Source organism: Aplysia californica, unplaced genomic scaffold (genome assembly GCF_000002075.1).
Source record: "Aplysia californica isolate F4 #8 unplaced genomic scaffold, AplCal3.0 scaffold00096, whole genome shotgun sequence".
NCBI lineage: Eukaryota > Metazoa > Mollusca > Gastropoda > Aplysiida > Aplysiidae > Aplysia > Aplysia californica.
Genome location: NW_004797366.1, coordinates 685,370 through 703,602, shown reverse-complemented (window position 1 = coordinate 703,602; position 18,233 = coordinate 685,370). Strand labels below are relative to the sequence as shown.

Below are 18,233 nucleotides of genomic sequence, written 5' to 3'. Positions count from 1 at the left end.
AAGCGTACCTTATCCCTGCGGTTTGGTGTTCTATAGAACACTCTAAGCGTACCTTATCCCTGCGGTTTGGTGTTCTATAGAACACTCTAAGCGTACCTTATCCCTGCGGTTTGGTGTTCTATAGAACACTCTAAGTGTACCTTATCCCTGCGGTTTGGCGTTATATAGAACATTCTAAGTGTACCTTATCCCTGCGGTTTGGTGTTCTATAGAACACTCTAAGCATACCTTATCCCAGCGGTTTGGCGTTATATAGAACACTCTAAGCGTACCTTATCCCTGCGGTTTGCACAGTGCTGTATCCACACCAGGTACACCTGACAGAAGCTGTTGCGGGAGATCCCCTGCAGGCGGAGGTCAAAGTCCTCATCGATGTGGACGTTGAAGGTGGGGTCAAGGTCAACGTGGCCGTCCTCCTTCATGGAGTCGAGGGCCTGCTGCACCGTGGCGTCCTCCAGCCAGTCCTCCAGACGCGGGGAGCGCACCGTGTAGTAGATAATGCTCTGCCAGGATGGACACACACAGGAACACGTCAAGAAAACGACATGTTACGTCCCTCAAATTAAACGACTGTTACTAACAATTTTTCTAAGGCTAAAGGGTGGATATTGAAATGTGCTTATGCACAGTAGAATTGTAAATGGTGGCTACGGAGGAAGGGGAAGAGAAGGAGGAGGAAGAAAAGGAGGAGGAAGAGAAGGAGGGGGAAGAGAAAGACGAGGGAGGAGAAGAAGGGAAGAGACATCTCGTTGGCGACCCACCTTGATGTAGTAGGTGATGAGGACTTTTCGCAGGGAGAAGACCTGTAACATGGTGGCTGCGCTGTTGTCAGAGATACTGTGGCCTTCCAGGATGAAGAAGAAAGAGGAGGAAGAGAAGGGGAGGAGGAAGAGGAGGAGAAGGAGAAGGCGTTAGAGAAGGAGGGGAAGGAGGAGAAGAAGAGGAGGAGGGCAGGAAGCAGTGGAGGGGGAAGAGAAGGAAGGAGGAGAGGAAAACGGGGGAGGAAAAGGCAGAGGAAAAGAAAGAGGTAGAGAAGAAGAAGGAGAAAAGAAATCTTATCTTGTCAGAGACCCACCTTGATGTAGTAAGTGATGAGGACTTTGCGCAGGCAGAAGACCTGCAACATGGTGGCTGCAGAGGAAGAGGAGGCGAAGGAGGAGGAAGAGAAAGAGGAGGAGAAGAAGAAGGAAAAGAAAGAGGAGGAAAAGAAGAAGAAGGGAAGAGAAATCTCATGGGGAGACCCACCTTGATGTAGTAAGTGATGAGGACTTTTCGCAGGGAGAAGACCTGTAACATGGTGGCTGCGCTGTTGTCGGAGATACTGTAGCCCTCCAGGATGTACTTGGACACCACTACCTCCCACGCCAGCCACCGCTGGTTGAACGCTGCATTCAGAGACAGGAAGTGGGGAAGGTGGCCCGGCTCAAAGCAGCAGAACCCTGGGAGAACAACGGAAACAATAATAATCATCATCATCCAGAGCCAGGTCTGCGACAGACATCGGCGATCATGATTCTCCATTCATTCCTTTGCTCAGATGCTCTTAAAAAAGCTACGTTTCCCTGATCTTTCCCTGTTACCCATTTGTTTAGGTTCCCTAAGTAGGTTGGTCTGGGCCTACCATAATAATAATAATAAAAATAAATAAATTGCATTTATATAGCGCTCTATCCCATACTAGTATCAGCTCTGGGCAGTTTACACCAATAATAATAATAGTGCGTCTTTCAATGACTGACGATGACCAGTAAATCAGTAAAGGGGAATATTTTCTTAAAGAGAAAAAGCAGAAATAAGGATTAGCATCGATGACTTGTGCTTTCTGCTGTGGTCGATAAGACCAATTCTGGCAGAGGAAAGTTTGCCACATTTTGAGCATTTATTTAAAAGCTTCATTTCCACTTGTGAATGTACACTGCTTGCAGGCTTCTCTCTTGTCACTAGCATTTTTTATTTGTGAAGCCTCATACGACTCGTTGCCCCGTGTGATTGAAAATAATATCTTTTACAAACCCAGAAAGATATTGTCGGGATCTCTCTCTGTTTTGTAGCTGCAATCTCTAGAAACCCTACATATCTTATTAGTGCTGAATGAGTGAAAATGCACCATTAAAAAGAAATGAACTGTTATAATTAAAAGCACAGTGGAGCAGGGATGGACCAGGTCTTACCCTGTGAGGCAATCACAAGTCAAACTTGAGGTGTAGAATTTCATATTTGTCTTCAGCACAAGTTGTTAACTTTAACCCCCCCCCCCCCCCCCCCAACAAACAGATTCAGCCAAAATGACCTCCAAAACAAAACCAAATAATTTTCCCAAGGGGAAACAACTCACTCTCATTCTCCTCAACACCCTCGGTGATGGCCTCAACTTCTCGCTGCTGGCAGTAAGTTCCTGGGAAATCGATATTTAAAAAATTCTGTCAACATAGACATGAAATTCTAATAAAGATCTCCAAAATTATGAGGTAAATTGCAGAAAGAAAAATTCCAATTACATATTAGCAATAGTACAAAAAGACCAAAACACTTTTTTAACCATATCCATACGCCCTGGAGTAATTTTGTACCTCCAAGGTTGTATTCTTCCATTTTACAATACTTCTAGTAAGAAAATCTCTTTGAAACTTTCAGTATTTCTCAAAAAATCATTTTGACAGACTGCTATGCAAAGCCTACGGATCGGATTAACGAGTAAATTTCCTCTTTGGAAGTGGTTGCACCGAGTTCCCCACATTGAATGGATACGATAGTAAAACACGACGTACGGATAGGGTTAAAAAGTATCAGAATGCACTTATATACTACTGACTAGACCTCTTATACTGCATTTTATTGTTATGGATCTTTTTTTCTCTCTCATTTTTCAGTGTTATCTTGACTCTATTTCAGGAGTCAGATCCAATCAGAGTCACTGTTTTATTAAGAAATAACTTGCAAACCTTCACCAAACAACAAACATTCGAGCCACCATTTTGTTAAGAAATAACTAACAAACCTCCACCGTAAAATCAAACGTTGGCGCTTAAATGACCTTATGCAGTTGGGAGCGCCGTAAAAACTCTACAAAAACAAACAAAACCACCACGTACCCCTGAACTCGAGCCCCCGGAGCTGGAAGGTGACCAGGCCGTTGCCGACCTCGATGATGTGCACCAGGGCGTTGAGGTAGTCGGAGGCCATGATGAAGCAGTCGCCCTGCGTGAAGTTGCCCCAGCGGCCAAGGCTCAGGTCGCCACACAGGCTGTGCTGCAGCGAGCGCGTCAGGTGCTCGTAGAAGATAGAGTTCAGGTTGTTGTCGTCAGCTCCTGAGGGGGGCGGGGCAAGTTTCAGTTTTGTTAAAGTTTCAAATATCATTTTTTATTATTCATTTTCTTATGAGAACATTGCTGATCTGATTAGAAAAAAAAAATTTGAAGAAAATATTCAGCTTAAACTTTATATTTAAATCTTTTTTTCCCAAAACTACTCAAATTATTTTTTACAAGTTTGTTTTTAAAAGCATATTCAGAACTGCTTGCTCTTCTAGGGACCCCGGCGATCTCAGTCATCAACAACATTTGGATTGCTTTCACAGGCACACACATATACTCCCTCTTTCAGACCCCCCCCCCCCCCCCAAATTCCTCATTTGATAGGACAAAAACGAATGATTATAGTCACATCAGGTGCATAAGCACTTGACAAAGGGATTTCTTTATGAAACATACTTTTTAACCCCCCACCCCCACCACACACACACACTCAAACACACAAACCCCTTGCCACATATAACAGCACTGACCTGGGTTTCGCTCCAGCTGAGAGGCTAGTCTGGTGTTTGTGTGATCAACTCTCTTTGTGCTGGAAAGTAAAAGAAAAAGAAAAATGCTAAATTAGAAACCTGCATTCAATTAGACTTTGAAACACATGAAAGGCCACTTGATGGTTATATCACATGCCAATAAAAAAGTAAAATCAGGATCAACTGGACTGTTGACAATGCAAGATTAATACAAAACCATCATCAGTATCTTATGCTCTCAAATGAATCTTTAAAAACCCAAAACAAATTATTCTTATTTTAATTTATTGTTAGATATTTACTACGAAATGTTATAACATATGTGAGTTTGCACAAGGTAAAAAAAGCATTACAACACAATGAGTTATGTAGGTATTCCAAAAACAAAAATGGTATGTTCAATATCTACGGTAACAACCCCACAAATGACTTTTTCCCACCAAATTTATCCCTACCAATTTTTTTTCGATATTTTACAGTAAAAATTGTCAAGTATTTTGGAACCAGCACTTACTTGTAATCACGCTCCCAAAACTTCACCGGTCTGACATAGGATGTGAAAAATATTGCACTGCCCAAAAAAGGATTAAGTGGAGTGGAAAATATGGCGGAGACACTGGCTTGGAGAAACAGCATGGCACTATCTGGTACAGGTTAAAGAAACACAGTTCCCAACACATGACGACAATGAACACACGACGACAATGAACACACGACTACAATGAACACACGACGACAATGAACACACGACGACAATGAACACACGACTACAATGAACACATGACGACAATGAACACACGACGACAATGAACACATGACTACAATGAACACACGGCTACAATGAACACACAACTACAATGAAATATGTGTTTTTATCATCATCTACAAAATCATTTTTCAACAATTTTTTCAAAGTTTTAGTTTAAGTAAGAATTTTACAGCACTTGCAAACATCAAACGGTCATATAAGTGCTGAAGGTTAGAGGTGTTACTAGAGGGTAAAATACAAAGAAAAGAAGGAGAAGAGACAAGGACAATAGATGTTTGATAGGAAAGAAGATGCAGATCACATCAGACTCAGACGACCCACCAACCACCCACCAACACGTACCACCAAAGGGAGCTTTGACAAGTTTGCAGACACGTGTTAAACTACATTTTACATCGCAGCAATACACTGAGCCCTTCTCCTGTTAGCATCTTTTATATGAAGAGAAGGGACTCCTTTTAGTTTTAGTTAGAGTTTTACGGCACTTGCAACACAATAAGGTCATACAAGTGCCGAAGATTAGAGGTGTTACAAGAGAGTAACAAACACAAAAAAGAAGGAGGAGAGATAAAGACGATAGTTGTTTGATAGGAAAGAAGGAGCAAACTACACCAGAGCACCTGCCAACCACCCACAGAGAAGGGACTCCCATTTTGTCACTATGGAGGTAAAGGAAGAGTCGACAAAGTACAAAGTAAAGAGTGCAGTCTTTAGAGTGGACATTTTGTGGAAGGATACGAGGAACACTGAATGGCTGTGCGAAGGCGTGGAACGCAGAGCCCCATGTGATCTGCCACGGGGCGATGTACGTGATGATGAACTTGAGCTTCAACATGAAGTCACAAAACTGGAAAAAAAAGAAAGAAGGGAAATCGTGTCATCCATGATACTTTACTTTAGTTTTAGTAAGAGTTTTACAGCACTCGCCACACAATAAGGTAATTTAAGTGACAAAGATTAGAAGTGTTACAAGAGATTAACAAACATAAAAAAGGAGAGATAAGGACAAAAGACGTTTGATAGGAAAGAAGGAACAAACCACACCAGAGCACCCGCCGACCGCCCGCATCTATGTAACTAAATTAAAAACGCTCCTGAAACAAAAGCAACGTCTCTTGTTGTTTAGCTACTTAACTTGCCTGAGCAAACTCATTGGCTTGAAATTGAGGAATAATTGAAAGTAGTTTGAAATTTCATCATTGCACTTTGTTTCTAACATGTTTAAGAAAATTAGTGAATTAATTCCGAAGTCATAAACAGCTTTAAATCAATACTTCTAAAAGTTGTAGAAGAGGGTTTAGATTGTCCGAGACTCTAATACTTCACACTAATCAGTACTTCCACAACAAATAATACTCACCTTGCAAAACATGATGGACGCAAAGAAGTAATCAATGAGGAAGCTTTCCGAAGACCAGCGGAAGTCGTACTTGAAGAAAAAATAGGTGAAGGTGATGATGAGGTACTGGCGAGGCGTGTCGGAGAAAGCGAACCTCAACATCTTCAAGCTGCATACAAGGATGATCAATGGGCCTCCGCTGAAACAATGAGTTGCACGTGTTAGTGAACTGTGTTCTAGTGGTTCTAGTAGAGGTTTTACGGCGCTCGCAACTGCATAAGGTCATATGAGCGCCAGGAGATTAGAGGAGTTACAAGAGAGTAACAAACATAAAAAAGAAGAAGGGGAGATAAGGATGATAGATGTTTGATAGGAAAGAAGAAGAAAACCACACCAGAGCACCTGCCAACCACCCACAGCGAACTGTGTTCCTAAAAATACTCAAGATGGAACAAATAAGACAACAGGATGGAATTTCTCACAAAATTAATTGTACTGAGCTCTTTTAAGATGATAATAGCTTTGACAGGTGGACGTCCTGGACAATGTGATTACAATATAGAAAAAATACAGTATGTGTGTGTGGGGGGGGGGGGGGGGGGGGGGGGGGGGGGGGGGGGGGGGGGGGGAGGTGTGTGTGTGTGTGTGTGGTGTATGTATGTGTAAGTATGTGTGTGTATGTGTATATGTAAGTTTGAGTATGTGTGTGTATATGTGTGTGTGTGTGGAGGGAGAGAGGAGAAAACAGTTGTCATATGTCTAGGTGACTATCTTGGGCAGGTGGTTGTAAGAGCAGGTTCGACTATATTCTGTAATGAGGGACATTAAAAGATTAACAAACAAAACCCCAAAAACAATACAAAACATCAGAAATGAGGAAAGACCTGAAAGATTAACAAACAAAACCCCCAAAAACAATACAAACATCACAAACGAGGAAAGACCTTAAAGATTAACAAACAAAACCCCCAAAACAATACAAATACAAAACATCACAAACAAGGAAGGACCTGAAAGATAAACAAATCCCTCAAAACAATACGAAACATCACAAACGAGGAAGGACCACGAAAGAATTTTGCGGGAACTCACATGTTGCCAAATTTACAGATAATGTCCGGTGTGGAGGTGGTGGTGGCGCACAGACACAGCACGGGGTAGATGATGTTCCGCTCCACAAACCTCAGGCCCACGTACAGGTACTCGATCCACATCACCACCGGAGCCTCTGCAGAACACACAAACACACGCAAATTTTATGAAACACACACACGCAAATAAAATCTTTTGGTATACAATTTTTATGAATCACACACACGTAAATAAAATATTTTTGTGTACAATTTTTATGAAACACACACACACGTAAATAATTTTTTTTGTGTGCACAATTTTTATGAAACACACACATGCAAATAAAATCTTTTTGAGCACAACTATTATGAACACCGACAGCTTATGACGAATATACTAAAGTGACAAGCAAAGTTCATTGGACACACAATGAGGAAAGAAGCATTGGAGAATATTGTAACAACAGGCAAGTTTGATAGAAAGAGAGGCAGAGGCAGACAGAGGGAAAAAGATACTGGACAAGTTGACCACATGGCTGGGAACAGCAAGAACGACAGACACCATCGCTGCAACGCAAGACAGAGTGAAGTGGAGGTGCATGATCGCCTACGCCAGTCGGCAAGGCATCGGATGAAGATGATTATGAACGCAAGCTTACGTGTTAATGTTCATGCATATGTACTTTGTGTAAAGATGAATGCATTGTAAGCCGTATTGCACTAGAGCGGTCGCTGTAGAAATTATCTCCGTTATTATTATTATTATAGCAATCGATAGCCATAAAGAAAAAAATAAGTAAAAAAAGAGACAAAACTTACAGATGTAAAAAACAAAGGATTCAATACCAGTTTGGAACTACTGGAGAAAAATTCCTCCTTAGGAAATGGAATATTTCAAAGAAATCTAACAAATGGCTCTCCTGAACACTTCTGACAATAATCTCGTAAAATTTCTCCCAGGATCCTGCTTTTAGTTTAGTTTTAGTAAGGTTTTACAGCGCTCGCAACAACATAAGGTCATATGAGCGCCAAGGGGTGGATGTCAACCGAGAAGTCCGATCGGGGGAATCAGGCTTACTCTGCCCACCTAGCTTGCCTCAACAGCACAAAGTCTGCTTCAACTATCAAGGCACTCCAAAAATAGAAATTCACAAGAGAGTGATAAACATACCATAGAAGTAGAGGCAAAGATGACGATAGTAAGAAGAACTTAAACCCCGACAGGAATAACACTAATATGATCTCACCTTTAGCTTCGAAAAGCATCCACTCCTTGCTGCGGATGATGGGGTGGGAGCAGCACAGCCAGGGCATCTCCTTCCTGGTCTGTGGGATGATGTAGTGGATGATGAAACCCACACTGCCGGCCAGGAGGTACAGGATGTCACTCAACACCGGCTGGGAGGGAGACAGAGAGACATTATTTCATTGGTTCAGTAGACTAACACACAAACAAAGATAGAGGTCTGGGGGATGATGTAGTGGATGATGAAACCCAGCAGGTAAAGGATGTCAGTCAACATCGGCTGGGAGGGAGAGAGGGAGGGAGAGAGAGAGGGAGGGAGGGAGAGAGAGAGAGAGAGAGAGAGAGAGAGAGAGAGAGAGAGCATTGTTTCTTCATTTCACTAAACAACAGAGAGAGAGACAGACAAACAGACAGACAGACAGACGGACAGACAGAGAGAGAGAGAGAGAGAAAGAGAGAGAGAGAGAGAGAAGGAGAGAGAGATACAAAAAGAGAGAAGAGAACTAGGACCTACCAGCGGCACCCACCAACCACCCCCGTTTCTCACCTGCAGGGCAGGACTTGTGAAGGCTGTGCTGACGTGCACAGCAAACACCAGCACCGTCACTGCCACACACACGATGGCGTCCGACTGAAGCCGTTGTTTCTGGGGAATCACAAGCAGGTGAGGATAGTTTTAGCTTTAGTACGAGTTTTACTGCACTTAAAACACAAATAGGTCATGTTTAGTTTTAGTAAGAGTTTTACGGCCCTTGCAACACAATAAGGTCATATAAGTGCTGAAGAAGAGATGTGTCACAAGAGAGTAACATACACAAAAAAGGAGGAGAGATAAGGACGATAGATGTTCGGTAGGAAAGAAGGAGCAAACCACACCAGAGCACCCGCCAACCACCCACGATTAGAGGCGTTACTAGAAAACAAAAGTAGGAACACAATACATAAAATATGTAAAGGTTAGAACAAGTAACAAGTAACAGCAGAGACATATATCTCAAGAGAGAGAAAGAGAGAGCTTCAAAAGACATCTTAAGCATTATCTGTTCCTACAGGCCTATCCTTCATAAGCTTTTCACGTTATTTTAAAATTTTAAAAAATTATAGTTGTTCTGAGCCTATGTCTGAATGAAAATAATCTGTGTGTGTGTGTGTGTGTGTGTGTGTGTGTGTGTGTGTGCATAAATATATATTGCATGAGAAGAAAGGAAGTAGATCTAGTAAGAAAGGTTTTGAAAAATTGTATTCCAATGTAAAGCGCACTGAGCTACTTTTTTGGAAATGCGCTGTATAAATGTAATATATTATTATTATTATTTGTATATGAGAAAGTAACTGAAAGTTATGTTCACATTACTTGAATGGGTACGCTTTCTTTCCAACAGACTCAACTTGTGAAGCTATCTCAGGCCATGAAGTTTAGAGCAATATTTAGAACCTTTTTTTTTGTTGTTAATTCTTTTAGTTTTAGTTTTAATAAGTGTTTTACAGCACTCGCAACACAATAAGGTCATATAAGTGCCGGAGATTAGAGGTGTTACAAGAGAGTAACAAACACAAAAAAGAAGGAGAGATCAGGACGATAGATGTTTGATAGGAAAAAAGAAGCAAACCACACCATAGGCTGAAGATTTGAACAAGACGGAAGTAAAAGAGCACTTTCCCATAAGCACATTTATTTTCTACATGATGTGTTTATCAGAGACAGAGTGAGAAAGGAGAAGGGATCAGAGAGGGAAAGACGGAGAAAGTAAAGAAATCCCAAAAAGAGAACACAATTTATTTGGTCGTTTTAAAGGACATGTGGGCTAACCTAGATTTCAGGTTTCCAGAAATCTTGACCTACACCAAAAGTGGCCATTGCCCTACCTATAGGAGAAGTTTGGTTTCACTGGTGTGTATATTCGTTTGGTTATAGACGAAACTCTCCTTGTATTTTAAAGAAACTGAACAAGGGGCAAAAACTTTACCTTCGATTTTCTCAAAACATCATTTTTCGGGATAGCCCCCTTGTGTTTAAAAGCAACCACTTGTCGAGCATGAACTTACTAAGCAAGTTTTCAGCTTTTCCGGCAGAGGATCCACAAGTTCCTGAGTCTCCTTGCCGCTCTGTCCCTCCTTCTCTTTGTCTTGCGTCTCCCCAAACACAAGACCTTTCAACAGCATCCTGAAATATTGGTAAAGCACAATATTTATAAGAGTTGCATATTACAACAATATAAATCACATATCAAAGTTACAGGCAACAATTGTTTAAAGCCAACATAGAATCTGGTCAGAGAACAATTTCATGAACCAGTCAACCCACCATCAAAAATAAATTTGAAACTCAGAAATCAGGTGAAATAGAGAGAAGTAACATGAAAATAATCCTTTAAAAAATACTCTCAAGATAAGGAAGGACACCTTCCAATATTTTTAAAAATTGAAATAAAGCATTACATAATGTGAAGAACAAACTGATTACCTCAATATTTTGGGAAATGATGGTAAATTTTCCAACAAAAAATTCATGTTCTCTTCAGACCAAAAAAAAAAATCTCTTATAAAGCTGAAAAGAAATTTCTATACTTCAGTAATGCGGGCTTGCCAACATTTTTCAAACCCAGTCAGGGACACCCAATGTTATAACATCACATTACGGAACAACAATACAAAATTACATTAAGTGAGACTGGTTTTGGGGCAAACTGGAAGAGCTGTATTTGCATACATGACTGCTCCCAACTCAAAAGATGCACTTAACTCCCTGAGTAGAAGAGAACAAGTCACTATCTGCGAACACAACACATCCCATTGAATTCCTACCTAAATAGGATCCGCAAGGATACCCCACCTGACTGCCCACTGCCAGGATAAAACAGTATCACACCACCTCTTTTCCTGCCGTGCACTTAGCGACCTGGATAGCACCTACCTACCTTCCTCCCCAGATATCGGAAATACTTTATACAGCGACAAAACACAGCCGATAAACACCTGTAAATTCTTTGCCATATGGACAGGCCGAAGGGCTAGAACCCAGATGGCCGCTGGATCGGAAAAGAAAAGTAACGCAAAAGTAAAGTAAGTGCAGTATATGTGATAAGGTTCTCAGATTCCTCATTGCCAAATCAAGTAAGGTCCCAGAAAACAGTTGGCAAGTCTGGTACTGTCTCAGTTACTACACCCCCCCCCCCCCCCGGTCGACTCAATCCTGCGCAGTACTCACCACAGCACACCCGGGTCGCTGGACGAGCGACTGAGATGATAGGCCATGGACACGATACACCCACACAGAATTGAGAAAGGCACATTCTGAGCCGCGTCACTGATCTCATCCCCACATTTGTACTCAGGGCCACCAATTTCCTAAAAGGGTAAAAAATACAAACCGAAACACACATAAGTTGACTGTTTTAATACCGGCATACGGCTATAGAAATGGAAAACAATAGGACAGAAGCTACATTAATATATTTTGAGTGTGGGAACCAATTTTGATATTTCTCAATCAAAGATTTATAAAACAATACAGCTTTCCGCTTTGTATATACAACCTTAATTTCCAGGAAAAGACTAAACAAAAAACGCATTCATTTTCTAAGACAATGATAACAAGCCCAAAAGCATTCTTCAAAATAGCTCCGACGTCAGGTACTTTTAGAAAGGACAAAAACAAAAACTCATACATTCATACACAGCTGTCTCGGGAGATGAGTAACATATTAAAACTTGATAAATATTGACACCGTTTCAACAAAATATTCTCACCACTGTAAAGAGAAATACCACAATATAACTATTGCAAATTATGACAAACACATGCACAATCAGAACTATTTAATGAACCGTACCTTGAGAGAGGCATATGCAAATCCATACAAGACCAACACGGCAAGAATACTGCGACACACACAATAGAAAGCTGTCATGAGACTGGTAGTTGCTGGGGAAAAAACAAGAAAACAAGGAGACTTTTTAGATAGTTCTATCAGATCAGAAACATGCAATAACGCATTTTATGTATTCTCAAAAAGAGCACCCTTTCCATCCGAGACTTCAATAACCACACTCATAAGCTATGCCTAATTACTGTGAAATAGAAATCCTCTTTTTCTTGCACTAACACGCAAAGTAACAATAAAATCAGGCCTTCCCCAAGGTAAACATTCTCTGCTCCTGTTGAAAATGAAGCCGCTAAACAGAATACACAAATACTGCCAAAAGAAAGAGAGATTTTGTAGATCTTCAATCTGGTAACAACTTGTACAGAAGATCATTAAAAAAGCGAAATCTTTTAGGAGCAAAAATGCCTTACTGGAAAATGATCACAAGTTTTATCCATGTCATTCATGTGTCAAAGGCAGGATGACGTTTCTACATCCGAAATATAAATTTTCAAAGTGGTAAAGTTACGTAAGTGTCTGATTTCAACCCCATTGTCGAAGGCAGAGTGACGTAGCTTCCACCAAGTACAATAAAGTTTAGAAACATTCATAACTTAAGTCATGCTAAGCCTCAAAAGCTTTCTTCATTTTAAATAAAATGCAGTTACGTCCACCCCTTGGCGCTCATATGACCTTATGCAGTTGCGAGCGCCGAAAAAACCTCTACTAAAACAAAAACAGTTACGTCACTCTGCCTTTAGATGGTAGTATGGCTGTACTCACCATTCCCACCAAATACATGCATATCTACTTGCTCCAGGGTGTACATGAGGAAAGTATTTACTTGAGGCAGCAGGCCCAGAGTAAAGAGTACAGGGAAAAATAAAATAAATGCTGTGGAAGAGACAATGTTCAAGTAAACAAAATGGGTTAAGAATCATAAAATATGTAAATTTGGTTTGATTCATTACTATCAATAGCATATTACCATTCAAAATGTTTGTAATATTTTTAGTTTAGTTTTAGTAAGAGTTTTAAGGCACTTGCAGCACAATAAGGTCTATTGAGTGCCGAAGAATAGAGGTGTTACAAGAGAGTAACATACACAAAAATGAAGGAGGAGAGATAAGGACGATAGATGTTTGATAGGAAAGAAGGAGCAAACAACACCAGAGCACCCGCCAATTATCCACTGTCCAAGTTGTATCATTTTTTGCCCCTTTAAAATACAAGCTTATGTGGTTGTTCCTTCTTCTCTGACTGGAATACAGTTCCAAATATGTCTTTCTTTTGAGTTCTTAATAAGCCCTACAGCAATGAAAGAAAATAGTCTTGGTTTTTCTCCCGATGAGTTTCTACTACTTTATCCCCATTCCCTTCCTGATTCTTACTTTCGTACAGACTAGAGAGCTCTCTGTCTCTACACACACTTGACTACAACACATACTTTGAACATACTCTTGTGAGAAAGCCTGGCATTAATCAGTAAGACAGCACTTAATCATGTGACATGGGTTAACAACAAAAACCATCTCAGACTCAGGACATTGTTTCCCAATTTCTTTACATACTTGTAAATTCCGCTCCCGATAGTTTTCTTTTCTAAAATATTACTTCACAATTCTAAACACAAAGTTAGTGAAGACTCTATGTCAATAAAAGACAATATACTAAAATTACTGTCCTGGCAAACTCTTAGACCATACTGACACACAAATGGGAACTTTGAGTAATAATAATAATAATAGTAGATAGTATTTGTATAGCACAAATCACCTCAACAGTGAGCTCTATGCGCTTCACTTACTTTTGAAGAAGTGCCTGAGGAATGTGAGAGTGGATGAGAGTGTGAAGGGAATGTCGTAGAGGTAAATGGGCTTGTTGTTCACTGCACTGCTGCCATAGTGGAGGAGGAGAACGATTGAGCAACACAGACAAAAGTAGAAGGGACGGCTGAACACTATCAAACGGTTGTAGCCCTGGGAAAGAGAGACGACACAAATCTCAACACCGTCATAATATCATCTTGGAAATGTTAGTGTTAGCAAGCTGCTTCGTTGAAGATTGGATACAGAATTTTCTCTATGAAATAAGCATGCAAATAAAGTATCAAATGAAATTAAAAAGTCAGGAACTAAAGTTCAATTCATCATTGCTCTTGAACATTAAAATAATAAATTCTATTCAACAAAGCCTTTTCAAGAGTTGTGATTATCACGAAACCCAGACTGAAGCAGAATACCCCCCCCCCCCCCCCCCCACTTCCCCAACCACACACAAACATAATCAAATATCCTAGACAACACTGAATCAAAGACATAGAAAAAAATCCAATGTTAATTATAATCAATTTCACATCGTAAGGACCAATATATGAAGAACAGTGACAATTTGAAAAATAACAAGTTGTGAAAGAAGTGTCCTCTAACTTCAACAAACACTGACTTGTCATGAGTACAAAACGAGACTGCTATCTTTATGACAAGGGTGAAAATTCAGTTTTTATCAAACAGATAGCAACAGCATTACAACTCTGCCTTTGGTTATCTCTGTAAAATGTAATATGAGGATGAAATGAGGGAGAAAAAACCCCCCTGCAGAATTCGTTGTCACATAGGGAGTTAAAATGTATAAACCAGTTTCTACAAATCAAGTCTTACAATACTCACATGCATTGGTGAAGCAGCATCAGGCTGAACACTCTGAAATATTTAAATAAGGAAAATGTACATCATGTTAAAGTTAATCTTCATGCTCATCTCAAATACGAAAGTCTAAAAAAGCAGTTATACCAATCTATGCCCAGCTGCTGTACAAGTAGATACTGTTTTGTCATTCTTGAGATCCAGATGCACTGACAGACCTTTCCATGTTTCTTTTTCCTTCCCATTCAATCTCTTCTGCCTTTCTAAATCTCATGCATTACTGTCCGTTTTGAAAATGCCCCTTCCCCCTAAAAACTGTAATTCGTAGTCAATTCTAAAATATCAAATGCTGTTGCTGCACCCAAAAGTAAAACATCCTCATTTTGCCACTCCAACAACAATTGCAATTACCACCATAAACTGACAGAAAAGTTTGTTCAGAAATCCAAGTCTCGGCTCCATTCTAAAGACAACCAAATCTAGAAAATACCAACAAATCCTATGAAGAGGCCCTAAAACAAGTCAGGAAGAAAAGTTCCACGACATTCTCTCTCTTTTTTTTTGGGGGGGGGGGGGGGGGGGGGGGGTCGTGTCCTGATTTTGGTGCCAATATTTGTAGGTTACGTAAAAATGTATTGACACTGTTCAAATTGTAATGTGTCAAGAAAAACAAAACAAGAAATGGGGGAATTGTTTAGGATGATGATGATGATGATGATGATGATGAGGATGATGATGATGATGACGATGATGATGATGATGATGATGATGACGACAACGATGATGATGATGAGGATGATGATGATGATCCATGACATTCTCTTAAGAGTTGAATAACCTCCGCAGGGGAAAACTGACGCACTCACCTTCAGCAGACTGTACTGGCACCCAGCCATGATGAAACAGAAAAGAAGTAGATACAAGTCGTGGTAGAAATTGGAGCAAATCATGAGAGCTCCCAGAGCACCAACACCAACGGCCATCACCACTGATATCACATTTTCTATCACAGATATGTTCCTGGGGAGAAACATATGCACAATGTGATGTACCTAAACAGATAATTTTACAAATTACACTAAGAAAATAAATTAAAACCTGATAAAAGACCCTTGAAATGACGGCATGGTTTATACTGACCATATGAACAGAAAACATTTTCAGCACTGAAATTAGTGCCCATACAAAGTATGAGATAAGACCAACAATAAATGTAAAAGAAATCCAGAAACCCACTACAAACAAGTTGAAACATAAGATTATATTAAAAGTGGCTAAACACACCCAGAGCACATAAATTCCAATTCAGATAATTGGGCGAACAAAAATTACGCTCCAGGTAATGTACTCCTCTGTCATTTAAGAAATGGCTCCTTTTTCTGTTTAAAATCAAAGTGACTGCCAACATGTATACTCCCCCCATGTGTACACTAAAAACGGAATAGATATATATATATATACATCCCTCATTAATGTCTGATAAAAACGTAACTATCTAATGCTGCTAAAAGAGCCAGGCGATCAAATCGTATCTTGATGAACCGCAATAGAGGCCACAACCAACGTATACTTTTCCCCCCCCCCCCCAACCCATGTGTACTTAAAATTGGAATTCATACATCCCTCATTATTTTCCCATGACCCCATACCTATCTAATGCTGCTAAAAGTGCTAGGCTAGGCGATCAAATCGTATCTTGATGAACCGCAATAGAGGCCACAACCAGCGTATACTTGTCCCTCCCCTATGTACACTAAAAACAGAATATATATATAAATATACATCCCTCAGTATTTTCCGATAACAACATACCTATCTAATGCTGCTAAAAGTGCTAGGCGATCAAATCGTATCTTGATGAACCGCGACAGGGGCCACAGCCAAAACTTGTAGAAATGCTTGGGCTTGGGTGCGCCCCTGTCCGAGCGGGCGTTGGCGTGGGTGGTGTCGCTGTCCATTGACGAGTTGGACGTGTGGTTTCTCCGCAGCAGCGACTGGGCGTACGAGTGGGCGTACGGCAGGTGCAGGCTGTCCACCACCGCACTCATGTCGTCCAGGTTGGGCAGGACGCGGCCCGACGGGCTGTCAGCTTGCGACGGCGGCGACTCTTCCACGATCACCGTCGAGTTGGAGGCGATCGACGACAGAGACCATCTGAAGAGAGGGATGGGAAAAACCAAAAGACAAACAACAAACCGAGCAAACCTTTGCAAGTAATAACTGTCTCCTCTTTGTTCATTCATCAAACACAAATGGAAAAACAGTACAACAGAAAGTTATGTACCCCAGCACAAATGACATTATCATCTCTACACATTTCACATACCCCTACCCCAACAAAAAAAAACCCCAATTTAAAAAAACAAAAAAACAAAAGACATCTGTTCTCAAAATTAAATGTAATGCCTTCCAAACTCAAATATAAAATAATAAACAAAGAAGGGTATAAAAAAGTAAACATTTAGTAACAACAGGAGAATCCAAACAATAGTTTTTGGAGCTAATTTCTCCAGCATTATAGGTCAGAAAAACCTTGTGACTTTGACTTCAGTGAGAAAAGTAACATTAAAAAGTAGACCCCCAAAGTTGTCAACATAAATCTCCCACCTCTTTTACCTTTTATTAAAATGCAGATGAAGGAAAGTAACCTTGTCCCTACTTACTTGTCAGGCTCGTGATGTCTTCTGTGCTCGCCCCCTCCACCACTGGAATTCATGTTCAAATCCGTCAGGTTCAGTGCAACTCCGGAGCTGTTTTCCCCAAATGTGTAGGACATCCAGTTCCCTGAAGTAAAGGTATGCAACAAGTGAGACAGAGGTTCTTCCACAATTATATACACACCCAACTTCAGGAAGTCATGTTTTGTTTTTGTAAAGTGTTTTACGGCGCTTGCAACTGCATAGGTCATATGAGCGCGCAGAACACTCATAATATTTTCAGTTGGTAGGAAATTTTGAATTTTGCCCGGGTGGCGGCCGAAGCCTACTCTTATCGAATTTAGACCACCAAGGAATGTTTAACGTGCGCAACTTGCATACGGGCCCTCAGGAAGTCAGGCAGCTGCATAACAAAGAAAGTTTTGGATTGGAACCCACAGGGTAAGAGATCAAGGGGAAGACCGCGTGGAACCTGGAGAAGAATCACAGAAATCGACGTACAGAAAAGTGGGAAGACATGGAATAACATCAAGAGGCTAGCCCAGGACAGAGAAAGGTGGAAGGTGTTTGTCCGTGGCCTATACCCTGGAGCAGGGTGAGAAAGTGTTTGTCCGTGGCGTATACCCTGGAGCAGGGTGAGAAAGGCAAAGAGGATGATGAACTGCTTATAAGAAGAAACAATGTATAAATCTATTCAGTCATTTTTACACACAAATAACACACGTCCATTATTTCAAAATGCAAGGAAAATGTTTTTTGGGGGGTGTGCGCAAAATAACTATGCATTTTCTGTAAGCCACAATAAAATCAAAATGATTATTTCATTCTTATTCCTATCCTATTTATCATCTTAA

General features: G+C 40.6%; 1 protein-coding gene across 1 annotated transcript in view; it reads right to left on the bottom strand.

The window, feature by feature from the left end:
• LOC101849120 (pecanex-like protein 1) overlaps positions 1 to 18,233 on the bottom strand; it is a gene marked incomplete in the record, with an annotated part of 44,638 nt that overhangs the window by 13,169 nt on the left and 13,236 nt on the right. Inside the window, 20 exon segments of the mRNA XM_013080705.2 lie at positions 273 to 503; positions 1,246 to 1,439; positions 2,336 to 2,395; positions 3,093 to 3,308; positions 3,785 to 3,843; positions 4,299 to 4,428; positions 5,292 to 5,400; positions 5,914 to 6,091; positions 6,985 to 7,120; positions 8,213 to 8,363; positions 8,759 to 8,857; positions 10,258 to 10,375; positions 11,420 to 11,559; positions 12,045 to 12,136; positions 12,861 to 12,971; positions 13,885 to 14,056; positions 14,747 to 14,779; positions 15,589 to 15,742; positions 16,535 to 16,876; positions 17,386 to 17,506. Of these exon segments, the coding sequence (XP_012936159.1) occupies positions 273 to 503; positions 1,246 to 1,439; positions 2,336 to 2,395; positions 3,093 to 3,308; positions 3,785 to 3,843; positions 4,299 to 4,428; positions 5,292 to 5,400; positions 5,914 to 6,091; positions 6,985 to 7,120; positions 8,213 to 8,363; positions 8,759 to 8,857; positions 10,258 to 10,375; positions 11,420 to 11,559; positions 12,045 to 12,136; positions 12,861 to 12,971; positions 13,885 to 14,056; positions 14,747 to 14,779; positions 15,589 to 15,742; positions 16,535 to 16,876; positions 17,386 to 17,506 (2,846 nt within the window).